This window comes from Vipera berus, assembly GCF_964194415.1.
Source record: "Vipera berus genome assembly, chromosome: 1".
NCBI lineage: Eukaryota > Metazoa > Chordata > Lepidosauria > Squamata > Viperidae > Vipera > Vipera berus.
This window is the reverse complement of record NC_138202.1, coordinates 274771523-274798993: the sequence shown is the minus strand read 5'-3', so window position 1 is coordinate 274798993 and position 27471 is coordinate 274771523. Positions and strand designations below refer to the sequence as shown.

Sequence of the window (27471 nt, the reverse complement as noted above, 5' to 3'; positions counted from 1 at the left end):
TTTTTGTTGAGATGTGATATAAATGTATTAAAAACTGGAAATGATAATGCTTATGCCGTTAAATTGTAAACTTGATAAATACTGTATTTTTTCCAACTCCTTGATAAATACATATTATATATCAGCATAAATAAAAGATGATAACATGTCTCTAAAGCTTAAATCAGGTTCTAAAAGAATAGGTTTATTTGGAGATGGAAAACTAACCACAAGATCTGTAGCTGTGAGAATGTAACTAAGTTTGTTTGTTTTGTGTTTTTTTTGCTACATGAAGGGTGTTTGTCCAAAGAGTATTTGTTTGTCTCAACTTATAACAATGCAGTATGCAAAATACAATTCATTAACTGGCTTTTAAATAAGAATTTATCTATCTTCTCTTCCTCAGGCATCATATAAATCTGAGTTCTGATCTGTTGATTACCCCAGATTTCTACTGGGACAGAGAACATCTTGAACAACTGTATGATAAAATGTATCGGTTTCTCAGTATTGATCGCAGAGTTAAGGTATTATTTTACTGTTTTTCTCTCTCAGCTTGGAGGATTTTTTAAACTATCGCTTCTCTTAACAAATCTAATTTTTCTGTTTTCATCCTCATTGTTTTTGGACAAATATTGTTATTTTGCCGGCTGCGCTATTTATTTTAGGAACAATCTATAAATGCTATTTTCTATTTGCATAAAATGGTAGGCCAATTGTAAAACGTTTAGCAATGTGTATGAACATTGTGGATTGTTCAGGACAAGTTAGAATGCTACCTCTGAGACGCTTCTTTCTTGTGATTTTGTATAGCTGTTCCCACTACCAGGAGGAATGATTTAGGCATAATCAAGTAGTGGGTTTCAACAGGTTATTATGAATAAGTCAGATTTTAGCTTTATTGTTTTATGCAAACATAACCAATGCATTCTATAACTTTTGGGGAGGTTTTATGATAGGTTTACGCTTTTTCTTAAATTCATATAATTCTGATGGGTGGAGGAACAGTTGCCACCAACAATTTAGCAAGTGGAATATTACACAGAAACTTGCTTTTACAGGTTCTCTGCTAACTGTTTTGCTTTTTTCTAGGGTAGTTTATGATTAATGGTTGACTCTAAAAATTACTTAGATGATTTTTCTTAAAATATGTACAATATATTACTATGGGGATAGTGGAAGTGTGCGTCTTGGTGTCCCCTAGAAAAAGGATGATTGTTAGATGGCAACAAAAAAATGTTTAGAAATCCTAGTCAAGGAAAGGTTTAGAAATACAGTCAAGAACCTCTGAACATACAAGTAGTACTTTCCACAAACCTGTCACTTTTCAATAGAAAAGAACATAAGTAGGTCAGGGTCGAACTGTAGGTTCATTGGTGCTCTCTAAGCTTCGTTGTTTGCTTGCAGATGTTTCATTATTGAGAAAGTAACATCAACAGTGCTGTGAGTGTGGGACTTGCTCTCTCTCTTGCCTTCCCGGTGTTGGTGAAAGTGTAACTTTTTTTTGGTAGTTCCTTGACTAGAGTATTGCTTCTTTATTTTATTTATTTATTTATTTTAATTCCATTTATATCCCGCCCTTCTCCGAAGACTCAGGGCGGCTTACAAGCTTAGCAATAGCCTTCATTCTATGTATATGCCTGCTTATTAGGGCTTTCGCCCCCCCCCCCCAGCGGCATTATTACAAAGTCAGCTTAATTGCCCCCAACAATCTGGGTCCTCATTTTACCTACCTCGGAAGGATGGAAGGCTGAGTCAACCTTATAATCTCATGACATTTATATGTGAGCAACATAGAAAATTATTTTATCACTTTTCCTATTATCTGCCCATTTACCATAATCTTTGGCCAGAGGCTCTGGAATCCAACCATACCTATCTAATAAAGCACCTAATAAGAAAAGGAGAGATTGCAAGATTCAGGGAAGCTACCAATATACTGTGTTTCCCCCAAAATAAGACCAATCCTGGAAATAAGCCCTAACTTGATTTTTATGCCTACACCTAATATAACCCCCACCCCCAAAATAAGCCCTAGTTAAGATCCTGCCCACTCTATCCCACCATCTGGTTGCACGAGGTGGTGTGAGGCGCACACGTAAAAAATCAATATAGGGGTGGGGTGGGGTGGAGCTGCCCCACGCGCCTTGCATCTGCTTACTTCAAGTACCCCACATCCAGGCCTTCCATGCCCTGACACCTGCCCAACCTCACGTGGCTGCTGACAGCCCACTTCTTCTATGGCCACTCAGTGCGGCTCGTGCGCATCGCCCCTAGCCTCCATTTCTCCAGCAGAGGCCTTCAGGAAAGGCCAGAATGGAGCTCCAGGATGATGCGCACGTCACCCCCAGCAAGATTTATTACAAACAGGCTATACTTGTATGCAACAATGGGTATTCAACTTCCAAATAAGAAGTCTAGATATAAATAAATGTGGTGTTAATCCCTGATTAACTGGATGTAGGTTGCTGGACAGAAAACGTTTTGGTCTTTTTGTTTTTATTAGCTTTTTTAATTGTATCTTTTGAATGGTTTGCAAATGTGGTTTATATCTATTTGCCTATTAATGGATGACTTGTCTGAAAGCTAAGCTTCCAGGAATTCCGTAGTTTTTTGAATTTAGCTTGGACTAAATTCAAATTGGACAGCAGTTTTCCAATTGAAATTATAGTTCGGTCTTTCTATATGCTGTGTTTCCATTGTACCTTCTAGTTGCTAAATGGTGTTCATGGATGCATTTTGCTATCTTCTGCCTGTCTGTCCTACGGACTAGCTGTTACAGTCCTTACACTTCATGTTATAGATGTCTCTTGTTCTTTCTTCTTGGGCTACTAAGTCATTTGGTTTACATAACACGGTTTGGGGGGCTTCAGTTGATTAGTGTACTTCAGCGAAACCACATGGTTGTAATTGTCTGTTGATTGTTTCTGAAATGGTTTTGATGTGTGGTAGTGTTGCATGGAGCAGTTTGGCTTTACAGAGCATCATCATTTAGGATGAACCAGCTGACTGGGATAGCAATCTGTAACAATATTCATGAAACTTTCTCTAGATTCCACATATTCTTAGTGATCTCTGGACTACAGTTATATAGTTATTAGTCTGCAAATTTGTTTTAATTCAGTAACAGATTGAACAGGTTGTTTTTGGCTGCCCTTGATATAGCCCAGTTGTTTGAAATGAAATTAACTAAGATTTATAAATTTGCTTTCTAAGATGCGATTGCTGCCATGACACTGTTGCGCCTGTGTATGAACAATGGGATTCAGGAATAAAACAGCATCACTACCGTCTTTAAATTAATGCACATGGATAAAAAAAAGTGTGTTTTTTTTAAAAAAAGTTCACAGAATCATTGCAGTCCAATAAGAAATGATGAAATTGACAATTCCATTTGAGGAACTATGGATTAAAAAAAGTAGACTTTTTATAGAATTCACATTATGTATAGATCCAAGTATGACCTGGGCCACAAGCTACATAATGCCTGCATGTAATAAGTACTAGTAGTAATCTAATAATAAGGTAACTTTGATACATACATAAAAGTTACCTTATGGGATTATTAGATTCTGCAGCATTTTAACTACAATTTCAGTGAAATCTTTGCCCCATGTATCTCAAAATTGTTTTTTAATTTAAGTATTTTTTTTCAGGCAACAAGTAAAAGAGCACAGGAAGCTTTTCTTCCCCCCCCCCCCCCCCCGTTCTATAACCTTCAGCTATGGCTTTTCAGGAGTAAAATGCTGCAATTAAGTAATCTGTGTGAATATATAAAAATAGATATGTGTTCACACTCACAAACTGAACTGTTTTACATTCAGCTTTATTTCAGGATTTGCTTCTAACTTTGTGTTGAAATTCTCTGCTGTGAACTTTGTTAAAGGTTTGGGCATATTTAACCCTATTGCATTGTTAGCTGAGTTTTCCTAAACCACACTTACTCCTTCATTATTATTTGGTGAAGTATACTAGGCTATGATAGGTATCTTACACAATTTAACTAAGTGCTTCAGAGGGCTGCTGTGATCAGGGCTGACCTCTAAATATTGTGTTAAGTTCGTTACAAGAAATGCTCAGTAGGAAAATATATTTCCATTTAAAGATTATAAATGCATGCAAGTGGAGAAAGGAAATTAAAGCCTGGGATTATGTGAACAATCTACACATTGCAATCTATTGTGTGAATGCTGAAAAATCACATCTCCCAAGACTAAGTACTGCTACTTAGCTACTCTAGTACATTCAGTTTTTATAGAAATGTTGTGAAGTAATTCTCCATATCTCTGATTTCCATAAATTCACCTCTGGAAGTAACATATTAAGAAATTGTTTATTCAAGGTTTTCTGAAACATCAACTTTTCTATCCTTACTACTGAAGGTAGTAAATGAAAAGCTCCAGCAGTGCACAGAACTGACAGATCTGATGAGAAATCATTTGAATGAAAAACATGCTCTGCGCTTGGAATGGATGATAGTAATACTCATCACTATAGAGGTTGGTTTACTAAAATTGTTTCCTAAAACATGCCTAGAATGTTGACAAGTTCACTGAAGACTATTTAAAAGTTGTTTCCTTGCATAAGGTACAAGTTTCCAAATGATTTGAAAATAGTTTCCATAAATTTATTTTAAAAGAGACAAATCAGGTTAGTACAATTACGTGCCAATTTTACTATTTATTCTATTTTACTTTACTATACACCCATAGCCATATAAATCAAAATGAGCAACTGGTAAGTTTATTATAGTGCATATTGAATATTCCATGAATTGTGCAAGGTATGTAGGCTGAACAAAGGTTTAACGGTAATGTAATGTTTTACATGCTGTATACATATGTTGAATATTCTATTGAGTTTCTTTCTGTGTTGCCAACTACTATTTAAAAATCGTATGATGGAAGATAGTACCACATTAAAAATACAATGGCAACTTCTTCCTCCATTGTCATTAGAGTAATGTGTTCTTTATTTGATATTACTTGTTCAGCAAAGGCTGGAAATTCCGTCCTCCAGTCTTGAAATTCTTACTAACTAAAGGTATAGTCTTTGTCTCGACATAGTGGAGAGCAATTGTTAGGAGCAAGGCAAGAACCTTATAGCCGAATATCCACTCTATTGAATTGGTGACTAGATTTTAAGTACTATATTATTGCATTTCATTCTTTCACTGAGACCACTCCAAGTTCACAAAACCTTTCCTGCATAGTGTTGTATCCACACCAGAGAGAAGTTTACTCATGCTGCAGTACCCCAAAATCATAGGAATGGCCGTTGAGTTTCTCGAAATATATATTGCAAAGGGAAAGGATGAGAATGTATTGAATACATGAGGAGTAATCATAGTAATTATGTTTAATTAAATATTTATCTTTTGTTTCTGGCTCCCCAACTGAAAGGCTAAATGCTGCTCTCTGGGGGGGGGGGAAGTTGAAAATCCCTATCCTAGTGCTAAACTCAGCTAGTAGACTAATTACTAAAGCCTTCAACAAATACAATTTCTGAACACAGGCAAGAATAACTTCCCATCCCCCCAAAACTATTTCATATGCAAGCATACAAGGTGGATAGAGACAGAAGGGAGTAATAGAAAAGGGTAAATCTCACCTATCCAGGCCTTCCTAGCAGCAAATGACATCAAGGCAAAGATGGCTACTGTAGAATAAATAAATTTGTAGATTTATCATCTTTAGTTCTGGAGAAGGTAGAACTACCAGACAGATCTGATGTGCAACACAGAAGTTCTCCTAAACTTGAGGCGTCTAGCTCAAAGAGCAGGTGGTAGTTGTGGCTAGGAGAGCCTTTGCATAACTGCGTGGTGCGCACCAACCATACCCTTTTCTGAATTGTGAAGCCATGCACTCAATCACTTGTGTCCTGGCCATCTGTCATTTGGATTATTGCAATGCACTCTACATGGGGTTATCTTTGAAGAATATTTGGAGAGCTACAATTGGTCCAGAATGTGGCAGTGCAGTTTTAGAAGCCCCTAGGACGGCACACGTAACATCACTGTTAACACAAGTTGCACTGGTTGCTGATCTTCTTTTGGGTCCAATTTAAGGAATTGGTTATTTAAAGCCTTTAAAACTCTCCATCGCATGGGTCCAGGATATCTGAGGAACGATCTTCCCCCAATGGGATCAGCCCACTCATTCTAGCAAAAGGAGCCTTCTGAGGATTCCATTAACCAAGGAATTTCGGCCGGTGGGGTCCAGGGGATGACCTGTTTTACCACACATACCCATCCTTTGGAACATCTTGCCACCAGAGATGAGATCTGCCCCCTCTGTAATGGCACGGGGCTGGTTGGCATGGGCCCCCAAAGGAAAAGCTATAGGCTGGAAGTGGTTGGTGTAGTACGAGAAGGCACCACTGTTGCTCTGCTTGAAATCTGCCATTATTTAATTCTTAAATCTTTTATAATTTAAATGTTTTTATATGTTTTCTTACATTGTAAGCAGCCCAGTCGCCTCAAACCATGAGATGGGTGGCATATATTTAATAATAAATTCCTGGTTACTATTATAAATCAAATGGCCTTTTGTACTAATACAGCCATAGTTAACAAGTGCCAGATAGTTAGAAAGTTTGGAAGGGCTGGATTTCAAAACAATAATATAGCGAATAAATTGAAATTCAGTAATCTTGAAAAAGTGTAGGAAGTGTACTCTTTGTTCAGGTCCCCATTCATCCATGACCACTATGTAGAATTCAGTATTCATTCTGCTGTTTGGGGATTTCCTTCAGTTCCCCCCCAAAAAAAAATCTTTTGTGCTTTTGGTATTGGAGGTTACTGAGTTTACATAGAGCACTTTGTGTGAACACTAAAAATAGAAGCCAGCCAAATAAGTGTAAAAGCTAGCAAAATTCTGTTTTATATTGCAGGTCATGTTTGAACTTGGAAGAGTGTTTTTCTGATACCAGGAGTACATTGCAACAGACATTTTACGAGACTAGTCGCTGTCCGAGCAACAGGTTTATTGGACTTCAGCTTTATTCATTTTGGAAAGTAGCAAATGTCATCATAAAGTTATGGACATTTGCTACAAAATGATGAGAGTCAGTGCATTTAATTTCATATTTCATCAGTTGCTATGTTCCTTGGAATTCACAGTATAAAAACATTGTGAGGCTAGTTTTCTATCTTAATGGATACAGATTATGTTACATTACAGGAAAAGGATATACAGTATGTACCACATTCAGCAGTTTTCTGTATATAAGCTGTACATTTTCTCACAATATATTCAATAGAATTAAGAAAAAATATGTATATAATATGTCATTATGTATATGGGGAGCCAATGCATAGAAAATCCTAGTTCATTTATAAAGAAAGAGTTAAAATTAAAAATTCTCTTCAGCTAAAAACTGTCTTTCAAACTTTTTAATCACAAAGATTTTATAAATTCAGACTGGATTCTTCATGAAGCAAGTGAAGTTTATTATCTTTGACTATATTGCTTTAGGCAAATTTTACTCAGTAAAGCATTATACATCTATGAACACCAACTGAAAAGCTGTGAAATAAAATAAATAATCTAATATCTAGTAAAATGACTACTATCTAGTCAAAATATTTTGGATTTGAGAGACCTTAATTTTGCTTCAAAGAAATTAATGCATTTCTTCAAAGAAGCAAGATTAAGTTCTCTCAAATCCAAAATATTTTGACTATATCAGAAAACTCATGAAAGCTTTAAATCTAGTTTTCAACTAGCTTTCCAAAATTTATCATGAATGTTACAGTTGTCAGATTTTAACATTTTTATAAGAGTTTAAAAGAAATTTGCTCGTTAAAGAAAATGGGAAGAACTTTTGTAATTGAACCTACTGAAATTTTATCATGGGAAACAGAAATATACCTGATAGAAAGCTCTGTTCATAATTTTGTTTTTTATACTGCACAAGTTTAAAAAATAAAAAAACTCAAAGCATTTGTGAGGAAGGTACATTTTATCATTTGAGTATTTTTTCAACTTTGCATCACTTCTGTATCATGTTCTCAGTAACAACAGCACACATTATACATAGAAATAGCATACTTGTGATTCTTGAGACAGCGGGGCTTAAACATTTGTGAAGCTTTTTGAATTTTTAGTATTTCTACATAAATATGACCTAAAATGTGATACTATTCACACATTCTAAAACTAGAGAATCCAATTAAACAAATTAGTCAGTATACTTGATCATTTATTGAGGAGCGTGATCCAAAGCTACAGGTGTGTGACAAAAATATACAAACCTAAGATTATTAGTTCATTTGAAGGGGAAATTAAACAGAGATTTCATTGATAAGGTCCTGCCTAACAGGATTCTGGGTATTCTTATCAAAGTCTGTCTTCACAGCATAGGAGATGGAAGTGTGCCAGGATTTAAACAAAAGATTTCTGAGGATCTCCGAAAAAGTTGTTAATACTCACCAGGCTGGAAAAGATTACATACCTATTTCCAAAGAATTTTGATTCCACCAATCCACTGTTAGGTAGATTGTGTACAAATGGAGGCAATTCAACACCCTTGTTACCCTTGCAGGAGAGGTTGACCAACCAAGATCACACTAACAGCAAAGCCTGTAATACTCTCAGAGGTTTCTAAAAATCACACAGTAACATCCATGGAACTAAAGACCAGTTCATCAAGCAGGGAAGCCCACCAAAATCATGGAGTTGAAGCTGTTTGGTAAGGAAGAGGAGTTAAAATTCCTCCAACGTGAAGGGTTCATCAATAGTTATCAGAAATGCTATCGCACCTAAGTCAGCAACACCAATTACTGAAAGGTTCACTTTTTCCCCCCCACACAAATATTTTTTGATCATTTTCTTCAAATGAATAAGCCTAATGCAATGATGGCGAACCTTTTAGAGACCGAGTGCCCAAACTGCAACCCAAAACCCACTTACGTATCGTCAGGTGCCAGGTGAGCGTGGCCAATTGGGTGGGTGTGGCTGCGGTGGTAATGGCAGACTGGGTGGGACTAAAAAGTTCAATCAATTAATTCCAACTTTGTGAGATCTTTTTTTCCCCCGCGAGAAGTTGAAAATGATTGATTGAACCTTTTTTTTTTTTTGCACACGGTGGCAGAGGCCTAAAGCAAAAAGATTTTATAAAAGCCAGCTGAAGGCCCAGGACTGGGGCGACGGCACGCGTGCCCAAAGAGAGGGCTCTGCATGCCACCTGTGGCATGTGTCCCATAGGTTTGCCACCATGGGCCTAATGTTTTTGATTCAATTGTTTAATTGAGGTCACGTTTATGCAAAAATATTAAATTTAGAAAGCCCCACTTTAAATGGCTAAACAGTTGAAATGAAATAAAAATATTATATAAATTTGAGAAGCAGATATTCAAGACATCATTCCTATCAAAATTTTATTGTGTCAAACCTTTCCCATTGGTTTATTATACAGGTGGTCCTCAACTTACAACAGCTCATTTAGTGACCATTAAGTTACAACAGCACTGAAAAAGGTTACTTATAACCATTTTTCACTTACGACCACTGCAGCATCTCCATGGTCACATGATCAAAATTCAGATGCTTGGCAATGGAGTCATGTTTACAACAGGTGCAGAGTTCCAGGGTCACGCAATCACTTTTTGTGACCTTCTGATAAGCAAAGTCAATGGAGAAGCCAGATTCACTTAAAAGGCATGTTACTAACTTAACAACTGCAGTGATTCACTTAATAACTTTGGTAAGAAAGCTCATAAAATGGGACAAAATTCACTAAACAAATGCCTCACTAAACAATAGAATTTTTTGGGCTCAATTCCCGCCACAAGTTGAGGGCTTCCTGTATTTATTATACAATTTCATTGACAGAATTTGTGGCATTCAAATTTTGCAACCCTAACAAGAAAAATGAACATTAAATATTGCATGAAGGAGAGAGAGGAGCCTCTATTTGTTTAGCTATCATTCTACAGTTGAGTTAAATAAGTCTGAAAAATGCAGTCTTCATAAACATGTTGTTTTAGATTAGAACATATTTCAATTTGGAAATAATGCATTATTGTAATCTTATTCAGAAGTGTCACATAATGCTGGATCAGAACATTAGCAAAGCCTCATAGACTCTGGCTGATATCTCTGGCAGAACAGTTAGTGTATCTTGTTTGTGAAAATACTAAACTTTCTAGTTTGTATGGAATGTATTTGAGAAAATCACTGACCCACCCTCTTAAATGTAAAATGAAGTTAATTCCATTTCCCAACTAGAAACTAAGTTTAACTCTCTATATTTTCCTAGTATTAGCGATTCTGTTTTGTAGCAAGACACACCTATTCAGGATCTCACCTACCCCATTTCACAAACTTGACTGATTCCATAACTCACCTGCGTTTCTAGTATGACCTCAGGAATGCACTGGAATTAGGTTTAATTCAGAAAAGCATTCAGTAGTATCCCTCTTGAGAATCTAAAGATGGCTATGCTCTATTACATGGATACAGAACTGGTTGAGAACTGTTCAGTTAGTCCTTGATTTGCAACAATTGAGCCTAAAATTTCTGTTGCTAAGTGAGACATTTATTGAGTTTGCACCATTTTATGACCTTTCTTGCCACAGCTGTTAATTGAATCACAGCAGTTGTTAACTTAGTAACATAGTTGTTAAGTGAATCTGGCTTCTCCACTGACTTACTTGTCAGAAGCTCACAAAAGGTGATCACATGACCCCAGGATACTGTAACCATCCTAAATATGAGTCATTGAATTTTGATAATGTGACCATTGGGATGCTGCAGCAATTAAGTGAGAAAAACAGTCATAACTCACTTTTTCCAGTGCATTATAACTTTGAATGGCCACTAAATGAACTATTATAAATCAAGGACTATCTCTATTCAATAAATGTACATCAATGGCACAACAGCAAACTGAACATGTTAAAACAATTATCATGGGGCCCTATTCAACTCTGCTGTTCAACATGTTTATCGATTACCTGAGTGAGGTATTAAAAAATGATTATCAGATTTGAGGATGTCAAAGTTCGGGGGCTGGTAAATTCCATATCAAACAGTTATCAAGATTCAAAAGGATTTTGTCAAGCTGGAACAATGAAAAAAACCAGCCAAAATGAATTTCAACAGCAGATTGGGAGTGGGAGGCACTGTTCTTCAGTGGTTCTCCTCCTACCTTCTGGAACATTCACAGTGGGTGTTGGCGGGTGGGCAGAGATCGACCCCGAGGCCTCTCATTTATGGAGTTCCTCAGGGGTCGGTCCTCTCACCTCTCCTGTTTAACATCTATATGAAGCCGCTAGGTGAGATCATCCGTGGTTTTGGAGTGGGATATCATCAGTATGCTGATGACACCCAGCTTTTCATCTCGACCCCAAACCACACCAGTGATGCCCTCGACGTGATGTCCCGTTGCCTGGAAGCGGTCCGGGAATGGATGGGGAGGAACAGGCTTCAACTCAACCCGGACAAGACTGAATGGCTGTACATACCGGCATGTCAGGAAATTCAGATTATTCCATCTCTTAATATTGGGGGCGAGTTATTACCCCCCGTAGATAAGGCTCGCAATCTGGGTGTCCTCTTAGATTCACAGCTCTCCTTAGATCATATAGGAGCTGTGACTAGAGGGGCCTTCGCCCAGGTTCATCTGGTGCACCAGTTGCGACCCTATCTGGACCTGGATGCCTTGCGGTCACCCATGCACTTGTGACCTCTCGTCTAGACTACTGCAATGCTCTTTACATGGGGCTGCCCTTGAGAACCACTCGGAAGCTTCAGCTGGTACAGAGTGCAGCTGCACGAGTTCTTTTGGGGGTCTCCCGATACTCCCATATTACACCTCTGCTCCGTGAGCTGCACTGGCTTCCAGTTGCCTTCCGAGTGAAATTCAAGGTGCTGGTGATGACATACAAAGCCCTACATGACGTGGGTCCGGATTACCTACGGGAGCACCTACTGCCGGCGTCAACGTCCCTCCGTCCTGTACGTTCCCACAGAGAGGGCCTCCTCAGGGTACCACCGGTCAGAGAATGTCGGCTGGTGACCCCCAGGGGCAGAGCATTCTCGGTGGGTGCACCAATCCTTTGGAACCGCTTACCAGCTGAACTCCGGATGGCCCCCAACCTTCGCTCCTTCCGGCGTGATCTAAAAACTTATCTATTCGAAAAAGCCAGCCTGGCCTGATGGATTTGGGTTTTAAAATTATTTAACTAATGTATTCTTATTTTATTGCCCTGTACACCGCCCTGAGTCTTCCAGGAGTGAGTGAGTGAGTGAGTGAGTGAGTGAATAAATAAATAAATAAATAAATAAATAAATAAATAAATAAATAAATAAATAAATGCACAATCCTATATCTACATTATAGGAAATCATAGTAGTAGGAAAAATCAAATGTAAAGCCATGGAATGGGGTGGGTGGGGGAACCATGCTGAACAGTACTACATAACTGCTGTTGTGGAATCTTAAGTACTTGAAGCATCACAATCCAAATATGAAACCGTGTGATACATGGGCAAAAACTCCAATGAATCAGATAGCAGCAACATGGACCAGACTGCACCTGATGTATGGCATCCAGTTCTTTGCACATTTTAGGAAGGATACTGACCAACTGAAGAATGCCCAGAAATAATCACAATTATAATGGACCTGGAAAGAAAAACTGATCAGAAAGAATTTGAAGTGTTGGGTATGATCTGCCTATGTTGGAGGACACAGTAGCAGTTACCAAATATATAAGGGGTGATAATGCAGAACTCAGGGCATTATTCTTCAAAGTTGTTCCAGAAGATAAAACAAGAAGCAATGGGGTTAAATTACAAAGTGATAAATTTTGGACAGCAAGGGAAAAAATCCTGATAAAAATAAACAATAGAAAAGACTATCTGGGGAGGAGATCAATCTTCAGGAAAAATATTTAAACAGCAGCTGGGTTGCCATCTGTCAGGATGCTGTAGTAATGGATCCATGCTCCAGGCAGGGGATTGGATAAGGAGATCTTCACAGCTCCCTTCAAATTGTATGTTCTATTATTCACATTAAAAGCACTAAAGAATTTGTTAGATACATATATTGAACATAAACAAAATGAAGCACACTAATATCATTTACCTATTCAGTTCTGCACTGGAAAAAATTCCAATGCCTTTCCTGAAAAATGAATTTCTCTAGTTTATATAATTAACAAATACGTATGTAAATCTGGTTACTTGAAATTAATACTTTTGGAAACTTGCAAAAAGTACATGGGGACAGCACATTTATGCCCAAATAGTATAAAAGCAAATACTATTATAATTAGAGGCAAAAATGAGATTAAATTTAAATGCTCTTACAATTTCTCAGAAAGGTGTAAATCCAGCAAAAGCCTTGCTATTTAAATTAATAAGATCAGTTTTTGCAAATGGAGTATTGTACCTCATTATTAGAAAGCAGCTTTCACTGCAAAAATGAACTACTATACTATTTACTGCCCAGCTAACTGGAGGGAATCCAACAAGCATCTGAGTAAACAATTACTGAGATAGACAAGCTTCAAACTAAGGAACAGGAGCTCCTAATACATGCTAGAAATATTCCCTCCCACTTCCTTTTCTTCAGTAGCCTAACTTGCTGATAGGATTTGTTTTTATTTAACAATTAGGAGAAATCATCAGTCTATCAACAAATACTAATCTGTTCTGCCAATCCCTAGTTTACAAAAGATAGCATAGGTTTTGTACAATACAAGGGCTCCCCACAAAACCTGGATAAAACGGATACAATAAATCACACAATAGGCAATTCAGATACTGATTTATTTTTACATTTGTAAATCACATTATAATACCCAGACAGGTAAAAAATTGAAAATCTGTTATCTGGGAAGGTTTTTTACGTCTCAGTACAAAAGAGCAGTATGTAACTCACTGTTCAGATTTAAATGTTAATGCTGATTTAAATTTTAATGCAAACTTAAACTTCAATGCTACATAGAAATGGTAATCCTAATTAAAATGCAGTCCTCTACTAGTAATATAGCAGTAGATTTACTATAGTAGATCAAGAGTCATAAGCATTAGCTTATGCTTAAATGCTCACAAGCAGGGAACAAAGCTATGAGTTTTCATCAGATCATTGGACCTACATAGCACCCTAAACTAAAATGTTGGGCCAGTTTATAGCTCAGAGGACCATATGAACCCAGGGAATTCAGTGAGCCAATACAAATGTACATCAATGAACCACCTGGAGGTATATATGCAGCCTTCATTTAGTGACCACAACTGATACCAGCAACTCAGTCTTCAACTAAAGTGAAACTGCAAGTGTGTTTATGATCCTACTTCAGCTTTCCTTTGCTTTACAAATCTGCAAAGGTCATAAATGCAAAGATTGGTTGCAAAGTTACTTTTTCATCAGTCATAATTGCACAGTCACTACTCAAGGCAGTTACTAAACAAAAATTACTGTGATGATGATGTTATCCATGTTATCCATATCTGACTACTGTACTACTTTTCAATGCAAAGGTTTCTATTTCACTGTATAAAATCTACCACTAAGTTATTTGAAAAGCTTTCAGTTTGAAGAAACTGGATTGCTTCTTATATTAATATGAAAATGCTATTTGGAATCCAATTATCAATCACTGAACTTCCATGATGGACTGTGTGGGAGTCAGTAAATTGAAATTTAATCCTTGGAATACTTTGTGGATTTCTTTGCAAAGTGTCCAGTCCAGTTTAGATGGCTTGCACTCTTCAAAGCATCAAAATTTGATTCTAAAATCCAGCTTATTAGCAGAGGTCTTAATAAATTAAGCTGTACATTTCATTAACTGCAGCCTTCCTAGACCAAGACCACCAAACTGGATTCATGCATCCTAAACGCAATCTATGACTAATTATTGTAAGTTTTTTATTGTCCTGGAGAAACTACCTCTGGTGCCATTCTTTTGCTCCGATAATGTTTTATTTATATTGCTTTAAACTCAAAGATCCACAGGGAAATGGAAAATGAAAGGCTAGGAAAAAGCTGTTAATAGAGGTTAAAACTAGCCAAAAATTAAGTTTAGACACAAAATTGTAATTATTTTACTGGTATCTGAATCTTAATTACAAAAAATATTAAAATTTAATGCATAAGTAGGAGCAAAGTATTTAAACTTTCATAGACCCTCTGTATTTGTAATGAAATCAGTAGTACTGATCCAGGGAAAATCATGTTGATTAGATCTGTAAATCTGAGACTAAATTTCAATAATCCATTCCTTCTCCCTTTTAGTTCTTTGCTTATAACTGATAAAAGGCAACTACCTGAAACAAAAACTGAACACACTTAACAATCTTAGATATTAAAGCATACAACTCTTGCCAAAGAACCTTTTACCAACTCTAGTTACAGGTTCCCACCAGAAAAGCCAGATCAGACAAAACAAACAAGGTTTGTGTTAATGTTTATTAAGAAATTAAGTCTGTACTCCTACACATGCTAACCTCACTGTAACTGTAAAGGTAAAGGTTCCCCCGCACATGCGTGCTAGTCGTTTCCAACTCTAGGGGCCGGTGCTCATCTCCGTTTCAAAGCTGAAGAGCCAGCACTTGTCCGGTCTCCGTGGCCATGTGGCCGGCATGACTAGACGCCAAAGGCGCACAGAACACTGTTACCTTCCCACTGTAGTGGTTCCTATTTTTCTACTTGCATTTTTACGTGCTTTCGAACTGCCAGATTGGCAGAAGCTGGGACGAGTAACAGGCGCTCACTCTGTTACGCAGCACTCGGGATTCGACCCGCCAAACTGCCGACCTGATCAACAAGCTCAGCATCCTAACCCACTGAGCCACCACTAAACTCAAAAGGACTCATTTCTGAGCAGTGTTTAAAATCACATGCAAATCTTTCCTAAATGTAATTAAATACAAAAGGGAAGACCTCTTTACATGTCTATAAAGTAAACAGAACAAAAAATGAAGTGTAACCTCCACAGCCTAGTAAAAAACAAATAGCTGCTTAAGCAATAACAGAAAGCAATTGACGAATCAAAGCAAGTTCAGTGATTTAGAAATGCTTAGAACCAATTCCCCACTTTTTTTTTCTGGCAAAGGACATCAAATTATACTCCAGAATCACAATGCTATTCGTATTGTTGAGCCTTACTAAAATAAAGGAGAGACTCTCTTTAGCAAACCTAATAAAAAATTGCTACTGCATACATTATTTTTAACTTCAGAGGCAAAGTTCTTGTTTACTTTGGTGCAGATCATTCCATTAACTTAGGTCCATGGCTTAGGTCCGGGATACTTACAGGACCGTCTGCTGCCAGGAACGACTTCCCTCCGCCCTGTGCGCTCACACAGAGAGGGTCTTCTCAGGGTGCCGTCGGCTAGACAGTGTCGGCTGGTGACCCCCAGGGGGAGGGCCTTCTCTGTTGGGGCGCCGGCCCTTTGGAATCAGCTCCCCAGAGAACTTCGGATGGCCCCAAATCTCCGGTCCTTTCGTCGTGACCTAAAGACGTATCTTTTTCAACTGGCCGACCTGGACTGAGGATGGGGGGTTTTAATATTGTTTTAATTTATTGGTTTTAGTAATTAATTATGGGGCTTTGTAATTTAATTCTTTTTTAATATTTGTATTACTGTTTTTTATAGCTGTTTTATTGTTGTGAGCCGCCCTGAGTCCTTCGGGAGATGGGGCAGCATATAAGTCCCATAAATAAAATAAATAAAATAAATAAATAAACACATCACATTTATAACCATTAATCTCACTTCCACTCTGCTTAAAGGGTCAGGGTTTTTTTTGTAAGAAATTGAATGCCAGCAGTTTTATGCATTTCATATTTCTTGCTATAAAACCGTACAATATAACTTTATTTCAAGCCACAGGATTACTGCTATCCACCAAAGAAATAAGTTCAACAGTTAAAAGCATGCAATTCTGCACTTAGAAATCCAAATAACCTGTTATTATTAATGGAATATTCTTCCCACTAAGCAGGGAGACAAAATGTATTGAGCTTCTTAAAAAAAACCAGCACATTTCTTACCACACGTCACGCGTGTACTGCTGAAAAGGATAAAAGTTCAAATAAGTTTAGTAAAGTTCAAATCCACGTTATTTGACCTCTGCATCGTGAAGCGGGACTTTAAGTATTAAACCTAAACGTACACTTTAGAAATCCTCGGATGCCATTATCATTTTTTAAAACTTGGTCACATAGCAGTGTCACAAAAGAGCCAAATCAAGGTAAGGACCTCCCGCAGATGGCAAAATTATCCCTCTCCCTCTTTCCCAATCAAGCGCACCCCCCCTTCTCTCCCTCCCGTAATCAGAGCAACGGAAGGCATTAAAAAAAAGGGGGAGAACGGAGCGAAGTTTTAAAAGAACCAAAGCGCGCAGAACGGCCCTCTTTCCGTCGCCCCCCTCCCGCCAAGCGCCGCCGCCGCCAAAGCCAGGCGCTCGCGACGCCTCAGCCCAGCCGGTGAGGCCTGCGTCCCGCTCCCTGCAAGCGGCGCGCGCCAACAGGCGAAGCCGAGCCAGCCAAGCAGGCGGCGAAGGAGGAAAGCGGGGGAGGGGAGGCTCCTGCTGCTGTTGCCGCCACAGCGCTCGTCGCCGCCTTCCCCCCCCCCCCGTCTCTCCCCGGCGGGGGCTCCTCGCTACAGCCTCTCTGCTCCGCTCTCGGTCATGTGACCCTAACGTAACCGGACAGGAAAAGCCGCCGCCGCCGCCGCCGCCGCGCTGACTCCGTTGTTGGCGCTGCTGCTGCTGCTGCTGCTGCTGCTCCTGAGCTGGCGGAGACCGCGGCTCCCCCCCCCCACGCCGCCGAAAGCGCGAGCCAGGTGAGCGCCGCCTGACCCCCCCCTCCACTCCATCCTCCGAGAAGGCGCGGGAGGGGGGCGGGCGGCGGGAGGGAAAGAGGGGAGGGGGGCGCGTGGCGGCGAGGCAGCGGAGGGCCTTTGCTCTTTCCCCCCCCCCCCCTTCTACACACACACACACACACTCCCGTCCCACCATTGTACTGGCGTCCGGGTAGGCCAGGTTCAGACCCGGAGGAAAGGCAGGGGACTCCCCGGGCCCGGGGGGGGGGAGCTTTCTCAGCCGAGACCCCGAAATGGCGCCGGTGGAGGCGGCTGCCTCGGGGAGGAGAGGGAGAGGTCGCCCGGTTGAGGCTGCTAAAGAAACTCCTGCCCTGGCAGAACCTGGTCTGATCCGGGCTTGGCTTGGCCCGGCCCCGAACGCCCTCGCCGAGCTGGGTAAAGCGGCCTTTCCCCCTTTTTCTCTCACCCGCGGCGGCAGCAGCCCGGCCTAGGAGGAAGGGGGAGGGGCAGGCGCCGAGGCAGCCGCGCGGAGCGGGAAAGGGAGGGAGGGAGGCAGAGAGAGAGAGAGAGGAAAGGAGGGGGGGGTGAGGGTGGGCGGCTCCGTCTGCGTCTCCTCAGCAGCCTAGGCGGCCCTGGCGACAGCGGCGGTTCCCGTCTCTCGCGCGCCTAGGCGCCCCAGCCCGCTCGCTCGCTCGCGCTGCTTACGTCGTCTCGCGCCGCTCTCCGTACGCCCCGCCGCCGCCTCCGCCTCCGTGCGTTTGCGTGTGCGCGCACGCGGCGGCTTCGCGTCGCCTGCGCAGGGGAGAAGGCGGGGCCGAGGCGGCGGCGGCGGCGCGCCCTGGCCTCGGTTTGCCTGCCCCTTTTGCTCCGCAGGCAGCCAATAGGGAACGCCGGCGAGCTGTCACAGTGTGTGATTCACGGCGGGGGCGGGGGGGGGAGGAAGGAAGCTTGCGGTCCTCCGGCGCTGTTAGGCTGCTCTTTGCCCGCCCCGTTGGCGTCTGCGAGGCTTTGCTGCCTCCTGAGTGGTTACCGCCAGGCTTTTTATTGCCGGCGCTCGGCGAGCAGTTCCTCTCTCCAAAGGGAGGGAGAGCCTCTCGGAAGATGTTCTGCGTTTTTTCCCCTGGGGCGGAAGAGGCTTTCGTATTTTGATCCCACCCTTCTTCTGGGACGCTGCCTTTTTTTTCCTGGGCAGGGAAGCAGTCATGTTCTCACCGTTATCCGGAGAGATTTCGCCTTTCTCTAATGTTAGAAGCTGCCTATAAAAATCGGAACAGTTGTGCATTGACGTGTGATCTAGAACACGGAATGTGTTTGGCTTTATTTTGAACTTAAATCTCAAAAGGAATGCTGTGATTTTGAATCTTCATTCATTTCCCCGTTTGCTGCAAGTTTGCCTGAATGGTTGGAATTCGTTGTGCAAAGCATTTCTTAAACGAACATAAAATATAAAATGAAATATCAAGACATAGCTGAAAAACTAATCGAGAGAATTCAGTACCAGTACTAAATAATAATAATAATAATAATAATAATAATAATATAAAGTTGGAAGGGACCTTGGAGGTCATCTAGTCCAACCCCCTGCTCAGGCAGGAAACCTTATACCATTTCAGACAAATGGCTGTCCAGTCTCTTCTTAAAAACCTCGTGTTGGAGCATTCACCACCTCTGGAGGCAGGTTGTTCCACTGGTTAAATGCTAGTACTGAATATATAAATCCAATAAATAATAATAATATACTCGGGACGCCTACAAATATTTCAAAATGCTGTGAGGGATCAAGAGTTTTAGAATTACGTTTGGTTGAATTCTCTTGATCCTATGCAGCATTTCCATATATATTTTTTTAATATTGTAAAATCATACAAGTATATTCTAACACAAATTCTTCATTTATTTGCGCTCAAGTTTTTATTGTATTTCAAGCTGTCTACGAACTGGAGTGTTACAAATGTGATGGCTTTAAATAAACTTGATTTTTTTTTAGTTGCCTGAAATATATATTGGTACATTGCTAGCAAACAGATAATGAGCATTGTGCTATTCATTGTGTTATCTATTCTTGCTTTTATTTCCTTTGTTGATTTTAATCTTATAGATAGTAGTCACTTGACTGAAATTTGGGTGCTTGGCAGCCCATTCACATTTTCAACCACAATATGCACTTTAACTCCCCCCACCGCCTTCTTTGCCCTTTTGGTCCCTGCACCAAAGCCACTTATCCCTGCCACCTCCAGCTGATCTTTGCTTTTTCCTCCCACTGCTGGTGAGGCTCAGCCAGCCAAAGCAGCTATTGGCCCTCTTTATTTTATCTAATGAGCATGTGCTTGGTGATGGAAATTCTACTCCCAATTTGGGTTAAGTGGGGACTGCTTATATGCTTCCTGCTCAGTTACAATAGGTAAAAATTAGGTGGGTATGAACATCAGATAAATAAATGGTTTTAGTATCTATGAATTGTACCCTTCCAAATGTCATGTTCCTTGAGCATATGACAGAATCTTTAAAACAATGTGTTTTCAAGAATTTTTTCTACTTTACAGATTTTAAAAGATGGATTTGGCCAACCATGGACTTATTCTTCTACAGCAACTTAATGCTCAGAGGGAGTTTGGTTTCCTGTGTGACTGCACAGTTGCTATTGGTGATGTGTACTTTAAGGCACACAAATCCGTCCTTGCCTCTTTTTCCAACTACTTCAAGATGTTGTTTGTTCATCAAAGCAGGTACTATACACATATATATCAGTTATATATATTCCTTGATAAGATTAAAAATGCGAATCCCAGGCATATTAAAATTAACAAACAAACGAACACTGGGATGGAATTAAGAAACTAAAACAGTTTTTATTGCTAAAAAAATCAAGCTTTCGTTGGCTAATTGGCAACGTAGTCAGGATGGAGACACTGGGGTGGGGAGATCACGTTTCACCAATCTGTTTGTTGAGGTCTGCCGTATTTCTTTTGAGTTGTCACGCATCCGTTTTTGGGGGATGTAGTCGTCTCTGGGTATCTGTTGTTAAAAGTGAATTGCTGATAGTTCCATGTGTTGTAGCCATAGCTCTGGTCATTGCCTGTGTTCTCGTGCCAGGGGTCTTAAATGGTTGCGGCTCTTCTTCCCTGTGTTCAACATTGCAGGGTGGTTGTGTCTTGGTGCAATCTTGGATTTGATACAATGAGGTACTTTGTGAATGCTTGCGCTGTTTATCTTCATATTGCGCATGTCGTTCCTCTTCCCAATTTCTTAGTGCCTGGTATGCAGGGGGGAGGTCTATATGCCGGTTGATAGAGGAGTGGTTTGAAAACCAAGCCTCCTTAAACAAGCAGCCGCCTTTAGTGTTGTCGCTGGCAATTGCCTCGGTCCCTGCTAGATTAAAAACATGGTTGTGTGTAGCCATGTGTTCCCACACCTGTGAATGTTGTTCTTGTCTTCTAATAGCAAGTTTGTGTTCATGCACCCTAGTCCTCAGTCATTTTGCTGTCTCCCCAATGTAATTGCAATTGCAATTCTGGCATGACATCTTGTATACGACTGAGGATTTTTCTTCATTGGGGAGTGGATCTTTGGGGCGCATGACACAAGCTCGTAAGGTCCGATCAGGTCTGTGGGCAACACCAACTTTGTGAGGGGCTAGTGTGTGTGTGTGTGTGTGTGTGTGTGTGTGTGTGTATTACTGTAAACATTTCAGCTAGTTGAGCTAAAGCAGTCTGAAGGTATTGTCAAATATTTAGTATAGAGTTGCTTTATCCACCTTAATAAGTAACATGCAGGGCAATCTGCAGATCATTTAAGACAATTAGAATTTAAGCCTTGCTAACTTGATACCTGATTTATGACCCAGGCTCAACCACTGTAATCCTGAAGAGTTCTTTTGGTGTAAATTACAATTTCCTAAGTAGCAGGGAACCAAAGGTTAATGAGGGGAGTCCCTACCCATCCATCCCAGGAAGAACCTAGCTTTCCCTTTATATTGGCCGTAGAAGAAAGGATAGAGTTTTGTTTTTGTTTTGTTTTTGAAAAAAGTTTTATTAGTTTGTATAGGGTTAAAAAGGAAGGTAGGGAAATGGGGATTTGGGGTAGGGTGGAGGCGCAGTGGCTCAGTGGGTTAGGACCCTGAGCTTGTCGATCAGACGGTCGACAGTTTGGTGGGTCGAATCCTGAGTGCCGCGTAACAGAGTGAGCGCCTGTTACTTGTCCCAGCTACTGCCAACCTAGCAGTTCGAAAGCACATAAAAATGCAAGTAGAAAAATAGGGACCCCTACGGTGGGAAGGTAACAGCGTTCCGTGCGCCTTTGGCGTCTAGTCATGGCAGCCACATGACCACGGAGACGTCCTCGGACAAGCGCTGGCTCTTCAGCTTTGAAACAGAAATGAGCACCGGCCCCTAGAGTCGGAAGCGACTAGCACACATGTGCAGGGGAACCTTTACCTTTACCTAGAGGAAAGGTTAAGGGTAAGGGTTGGGGTTTCCCCCAATAACATTCAATATTTGGCAAACAGCATGTTGTCTGGTTAAATATATATAAATAAAGATAATGAGGCTAACAATAACTGATAGATACCATAAATTATCAAAAACAATACTAAATTCCTCAGCCATCAAGTAAAGTGACAAATCCCAATTGTCAAAATGTAGGAAGTTTTGTATTTCATTTTTGATGCTTAAGTATTTGTGTGGTACTACGGTACAAGCTAGTGTATTCAGTTGTACTTCCTGAACCAAATAACTTTTATTTAAAATCAGGTATGTGTTATGACGTTATTTCTCTAAAACTGACTTAGTACAAATTATCTTTTATTCCATCACATTGAGATCTGAAGGGACAGCAAAAGCAGCCGAGTCATATTACTTAAACAACTACAGCAGTAAATACAGAATATTCTTTAAGCCTTTAAAATTGTAGACCCTTCCTATGCCTAACCTCAAGAAAACCACTGAGGTTAGTGAGACTTGCAGGTAGTCCTTGACTAATGGCCAGTTGCTTTGCGACCATTTGAAGTTATGATGGACCCCCAAAAAGCTACTTACAACCTGGATTTGACGTTCTGACATCCAGGAGCCCCTGCTGCATCAAGTGGTTGCATTTTGGGCCCTTGGCAGCCAGCCCACATTTACTGCTGTTTTCAGTGCTCTATGGTCACGTAACTGCTTTACGGCATTTTTCCCGGGGATTGGCATTTAATTCCAGCTTCTGGCAACCCATTTCCCCACAAACAAATAATTTATTTTTATTTTTTTATTTTAATCCCATTTATATCCCGCCCTTCTCCAAAGACTCAGGGCGGCTTACAATCTAAGCACAAATCAATGTGCTTAGCAATAGCCTTCATTCTATGTATATGCCTGCTTATTAGGGCTTTCGCGCGCCCCCCCCCAAGCGGCATTATTACAAAGTCAGCTTATTGCCCCCAACAATCTGGGTCCTCATTTTACCTACCTCGGAAGGATGGAAAGCTAAGTCAACCTTGAGCCTGGTGGGATGCGAACCTGCAATAATTGCAGGCAGCTGGTGTTACTTAAGGAGGCATTAGCCCACTGCTCCACCAAGGCTCTTGGGTTCCCGTCAGCCTGTCCCAAAGTCATTAAATCTGGTCTGGACACAGGTGACACATTTTATGGCCATCACAACTTACAACTGAAAGTGCGGGCTCAATTATGGTCATAAATTGAGGACTACCTGTGTTTCCGTGTCAATATGCATTAAAGGGGTGGATGCCTCACAGATCGCTTGTGGTCCTTTGTTGGAAGACCCGGGGGCAGCTTCCAAACACCCTAACCTGTCTTGTTTTATTCATTTATTTATATTTCATATTACTTAACCGCCCATCTCCCTCGCTGTTTGCCAATGTTGATGTTGCAAAAGTATTTCCATGGATGAAATTCCTGTATTTTAGTAGCTGAAGAAACGTCGTGACAGTGAGCCATAGCAGAGGGAGGCAACTCCTCTCTACAGACACATGTAAACAGGAGGAATGCCTGTGCTTTTTTCTGGGCCCTAAATCTAATCATTCCTGGTGTATCGGGGATATACTGCTGCCTTGAGTAAATACTATAATACTTCTTTAGAGGTTTTCTCCCCTTTTTCTTCATTAATGCCTTAACTTTTTTTTTTTGCAGTGAATGTGTCCGCTTGAAGGCAGCCGATATACAGCCAGATATTTTCAGTTACCTCTTGCATTTGATGTATACTGGAAAGATGGCACCTCAGCTCATAGATCCTGTTCGACTCGAGCAAGGGATAAAATTCTTGCATGCATACCCACTGATCCAGGAGGCCAGTCTTGCCAGTCAAGGAAACTTTGCACACCCAGAGCAAGTTTTCCCATTGGCATCATCATTGTATGGAATTCAAATCGCAGATCACCAGGCCAGAAATCCCACAAAGGCAGTGACGGCCCCTGACAAGCCTTTGCGAGAAGCACGGCCCCAGCTCTCACGAGTGAACCAAGGACAGGTGCATGAACCCTCCCAGCTATCCCAGATACCACCACCAAGTTTGCCTCAAGTGCCCCCAACAAATATGGTTCCCCCTGACCCACTGCAGTCTTCACTGTCTCCCGAGTTAGTATCAGCTCCTTCTCATCCTTCCCCTGGAGATGAAACCAACATGGAAGCCTCTTCCTCAGATGATCAACCGACCTCTCTCACAATAGCGCACGTCAAACCAAGCATTATGAAAAAAAATGGAAGCTTCCCCAAATACTATGCCTGCCACCTCTGTGGTCGGCGTTTCAATTTGCGAAGTAGCTTGCGTGAGCATCTCCAGATTCATACAGGGGTGCCCTTCGCATCCAACCAGCACGGGGAAAGTAGCATTCCCTTGTCTCTTTGTAATAATGCTCCTGAAAAAGATGCTATGGAAGCGGCTGAAGCCGGTATGATCAGCGACAGTGAGCTGCAGCAGATCTCAGATTCACCCATAATTGACGGGCAGCAGCAAGCAGAAACCCCTCCGCCCTCGGACATTGCTGATATTGACAATTTGGAGCAGGCAGATCAAGAAAGAGAAGTGAAAAGGCGGAAATACGAATGCTCCATTTGTGGACGCAAGTTCATTCAGAAAAGCCACTGGAGAGAGCACATGTACATCCACACCGGCAAGCCTTTCAAGTGCAGTACTTGTGACAAAAGTTTCTGCCGGGCCAATCAAGCCGCTAGGCATGTATGTCTCAACCAAAGCATGGACACCTACACTATGGTGGACAAGCAGACTCTGGAGCTCTGTACCTTTGAGGAAGGCAACCAGATGGACAACATGTTAGTACAGACCAACAAACCCTATAAGTGCAACTTGTGTGACAAGACATTCTCCACGCCTAATGAAGTTGTCAAACATTCTTGCCAAAGTCAGAACTCCGTCTTTACGTTAGAAGAGGAAAGATCCATTCTACTCAGTGGGGGAGATGCTGAAACCACAGAGAGCGATCATTCAGTTTTAGACTCTATCAAAAAAGAACAGGAAGCAGTATTGTTAGATTGATTGTGAAACTCAGGGGGGGAGGGGGATTTGTAACAAAAGGTTATGTTTGTTTATTCATATTTTTTTATTAAACTTATCTTCCTCCCTTCTCCCCACTATAACTTCACTGACATGAAAGGAGGTCTGGCTCTCTTCCCAGTAAAAGCCTAACATTAATAAAGGGTATTGTACCAAATTATAACTATTGATTTTAATGATAAGAAAGAAAATATGTAGGAGTAATTCCTTATCTTGGAAACTGTGCTACAGTGATAAATTGCTCGATGACAGGACTGTAAACAATTTGAAAGATTAATTATATGCTTGAATGCACTGAGAAGGTGAGAAGAAAACTGTGTTGGTCAAGTTTCAATTGTTTATTCTCAAACCTGATTACTTGTTAGAGGAAGATTAGCTAAGGAAATTGATTCCTCAATGAAATGCCTATAGCTATGTCTATTAGTCATTTTACAAATGCTCAGAAATTCCTTTAATAGAAGCAATCCCTTTTTTTTAATCTACACAATTTTTGGCAAATGTTTCTGTTCAGATCAGTCCACTGATATTATATCCATTCACAAAGAATAAGAATATGATCCTAAGCACACTTGAGTTGGTGGTAGATCCTATCCATGGGGCTCAAACCTCTAAGCAAAACGTGCTCAGGATCATATTTCATTAAAGTAGCAGTAATAATGTGATGGCAATCATTTTATATGCATAATGTGTGTGCCTGTGTGCGTGCACAAGTGTATTTACTTCAGGCATGTATGTACCGCATGCACCCTTTTCAAATTGACCACTTTTTTGAAAACAGTTTTTAATATCAGTAAAAATACTCTTTTTAGAAGCGTATTTAAATTATACTGACCATATGAATATTTATATCTGAATTAAATCGAATAATGTTGAAGCCTATTATGGCTCAAAACCTGAAGGAAGTGAATTAGAAGAACTCGTACAAAGTAGTCCTTGTACCTAACTCCCTATGGGAGTAACAGTTTTCAGCCTGTTTTTGAGATACAGAAAAGAAGAAAATCAAAGCAATCATCTGAATTTACCTGATTAATGAGTGAAAATTAAGAGGAAGGGAATTGGATCTTAATTTTTAATTACTAGCATCATTTTATAACAGAACAAAATAGAAGAATGACCAAATTATATCATGGTTGGTTTTCCGGTTAAAGTGGAACTTTGAGTGGTATCCCCTCTATTCTTTGTATTACATTTTTGTAGGTTCCCGTCTGGCAAAATATGCAACAAATAAAGGGGATGCATTGTACAGTCACTTTGCTACGGACAGTCTATCCGCCCTTCAAAATCAAGTTGTTGATTTTTATCTTTAATATATAAATATGTGGATATTCTCCAATAGCCTAAAAAACTAAATTGACAAGTGTTTTCTAAAATCCCGCTGAAATGCAGGCAAGTGTTTTGATGGGGGAGAAAAGGGAGCAGTAATTGCTCTGCTCTTGTATACATGTTTTGTTTAAGTATCATCTTTTTGTGTCTAGCTATGTTCTCCAGTTTGTAAGTTTTTATACTTTATTTCACAGAATAAAAATAATATAAAAATAATTTTAATTTTTGTCAAGTCAGAACTGATTTATCATATTCCATTACTGCACATATGGTCAGACTTTTGACCTAAGGATTTCCAACATAGCAAAAAAGAGTAATCTGTTGCACTGATCCTGGTAGCTAATTCTGTGCTGAAGCAACGATAGCAATTGGTGCTGGAGAAGCAAACCTTGTGCATCTCCGGAGTACTACACAATTGGATGTTTAATAATACCTTGAATACTTGTGCCCCGTCTTAAACCTGTATTTCTGCAATTCATTTGGAAATTTAATTCTAACAATAAGCATGTGAAATGCAGCTGCCCTACCATGTGGCAATAAGTTAGATCAATAGAAAAGTATGCATTACATTAGCAGGGTCCAGTTTACTTCTTAAATAAATGGAACTATTTCACTTCCCCACGCAACCATCAAATCATTGCCATCTGCATAGGCTGAGGACAAATAACACTTAGTGCTCCATATACTGTGAGCCAGCAACTTCCATGATCTTCGCCTTATCTATATTGGTTAGATGTATCTGGAATTGAAGCACATCATGTGGAAGACCGTACATGATCCATCCCCTTCTGGGTTGTTCAGAGATGTGATAAGAGTAGAACTCCCAGTGGCCCACAAATTCACACCAGTAATACAGTAGCTCTGTTTTAGCAGAGAATAATTTTCC

The 27471-nt window shown here is 40.4% G+C and overlaps 3 protein-coding genes across 5 annotated transcripts in view; 2 read left to right on the top strand and 1 right to left on the bottom strand.

Moving 5' to 3' along the window:
* Nucleotides 1–7356, top strand: part of RMND1 (required for meiotic nuclear division 1 homolog) — a 38200-nt gene extending 30844 nt beyond the window's left edge. For all 3 annotated transcript variants that reach the window (XM_081313301.1, XM_081313302.1, XM_081313303.1), the window contains 3 exons: nt 386–506; nt 4362–4478; nt 6871–7356. In XM_081313301.1, coding sequence (XP_081169427.1) covers nt 386–506; nt 4362–4478; nt 6871–6903 — 271 coding nt within the window. In that variant the 3' untranslated portion in view covers nt 6904–7356. The remainder of the gene's footprint in view (nt 1–385; nt 507–4361; nt 4479–6870) is intronic.
* The window catches only part of ARMT1 (acidic residue methyltransferase 1), a gene marked incomplete at its 5' end in the record, with an annotated part of 59585 nt that extends 41060 nt beyond the window's left edge, over nt 1–18525 (bottom strand). The window contains one exon of the mRNA XM_081313299.1: nt 18465–18525. The remainder of the gene's footprint in view (nt 1–18464) is intronic.
* On the top strand, nt 17291–26807 carry ZBTB2 (zinc finger and BTB domain containing 2). Its single transcript, XM_081313295.1, has 3 exons — nt 17291–17780; nt 20303–20485; nt 23882–26807. The coding sequence occupies exons 2-3, from the start codon at nt 20313–20315 to the stop codon at nt 25242–25244; spliced, it is 1536 nt and encodes a 511-aa protein (XP_081169421.1). The 5' UTR covers nt 17291–17780; nt 20303–20312; the 3' UTR covers nt 25245–26807.
* The last annotated feature ends 664 nt before the right edge of the window (nt 26808–27471 follow it).

What these genes read in the sequence shown, in the direction of transcription:
- ZBTB2 (XM_081313295.1), top strand. Translation starts at nt 20,313, where the DNA reads ATGGATTTGGCCAACCATGGACTTATTCTTCTACAGCAACTTAATGCT. An exon ending in TTGTTTGTTCATCAAAGCAG is followed by an intron (nt 20,486 to 23,881) that starts GTACTATACACA and finishes TTTTTTTTGCAG; the next exon opens with TGAATGTGTCCGCTTGAAGG.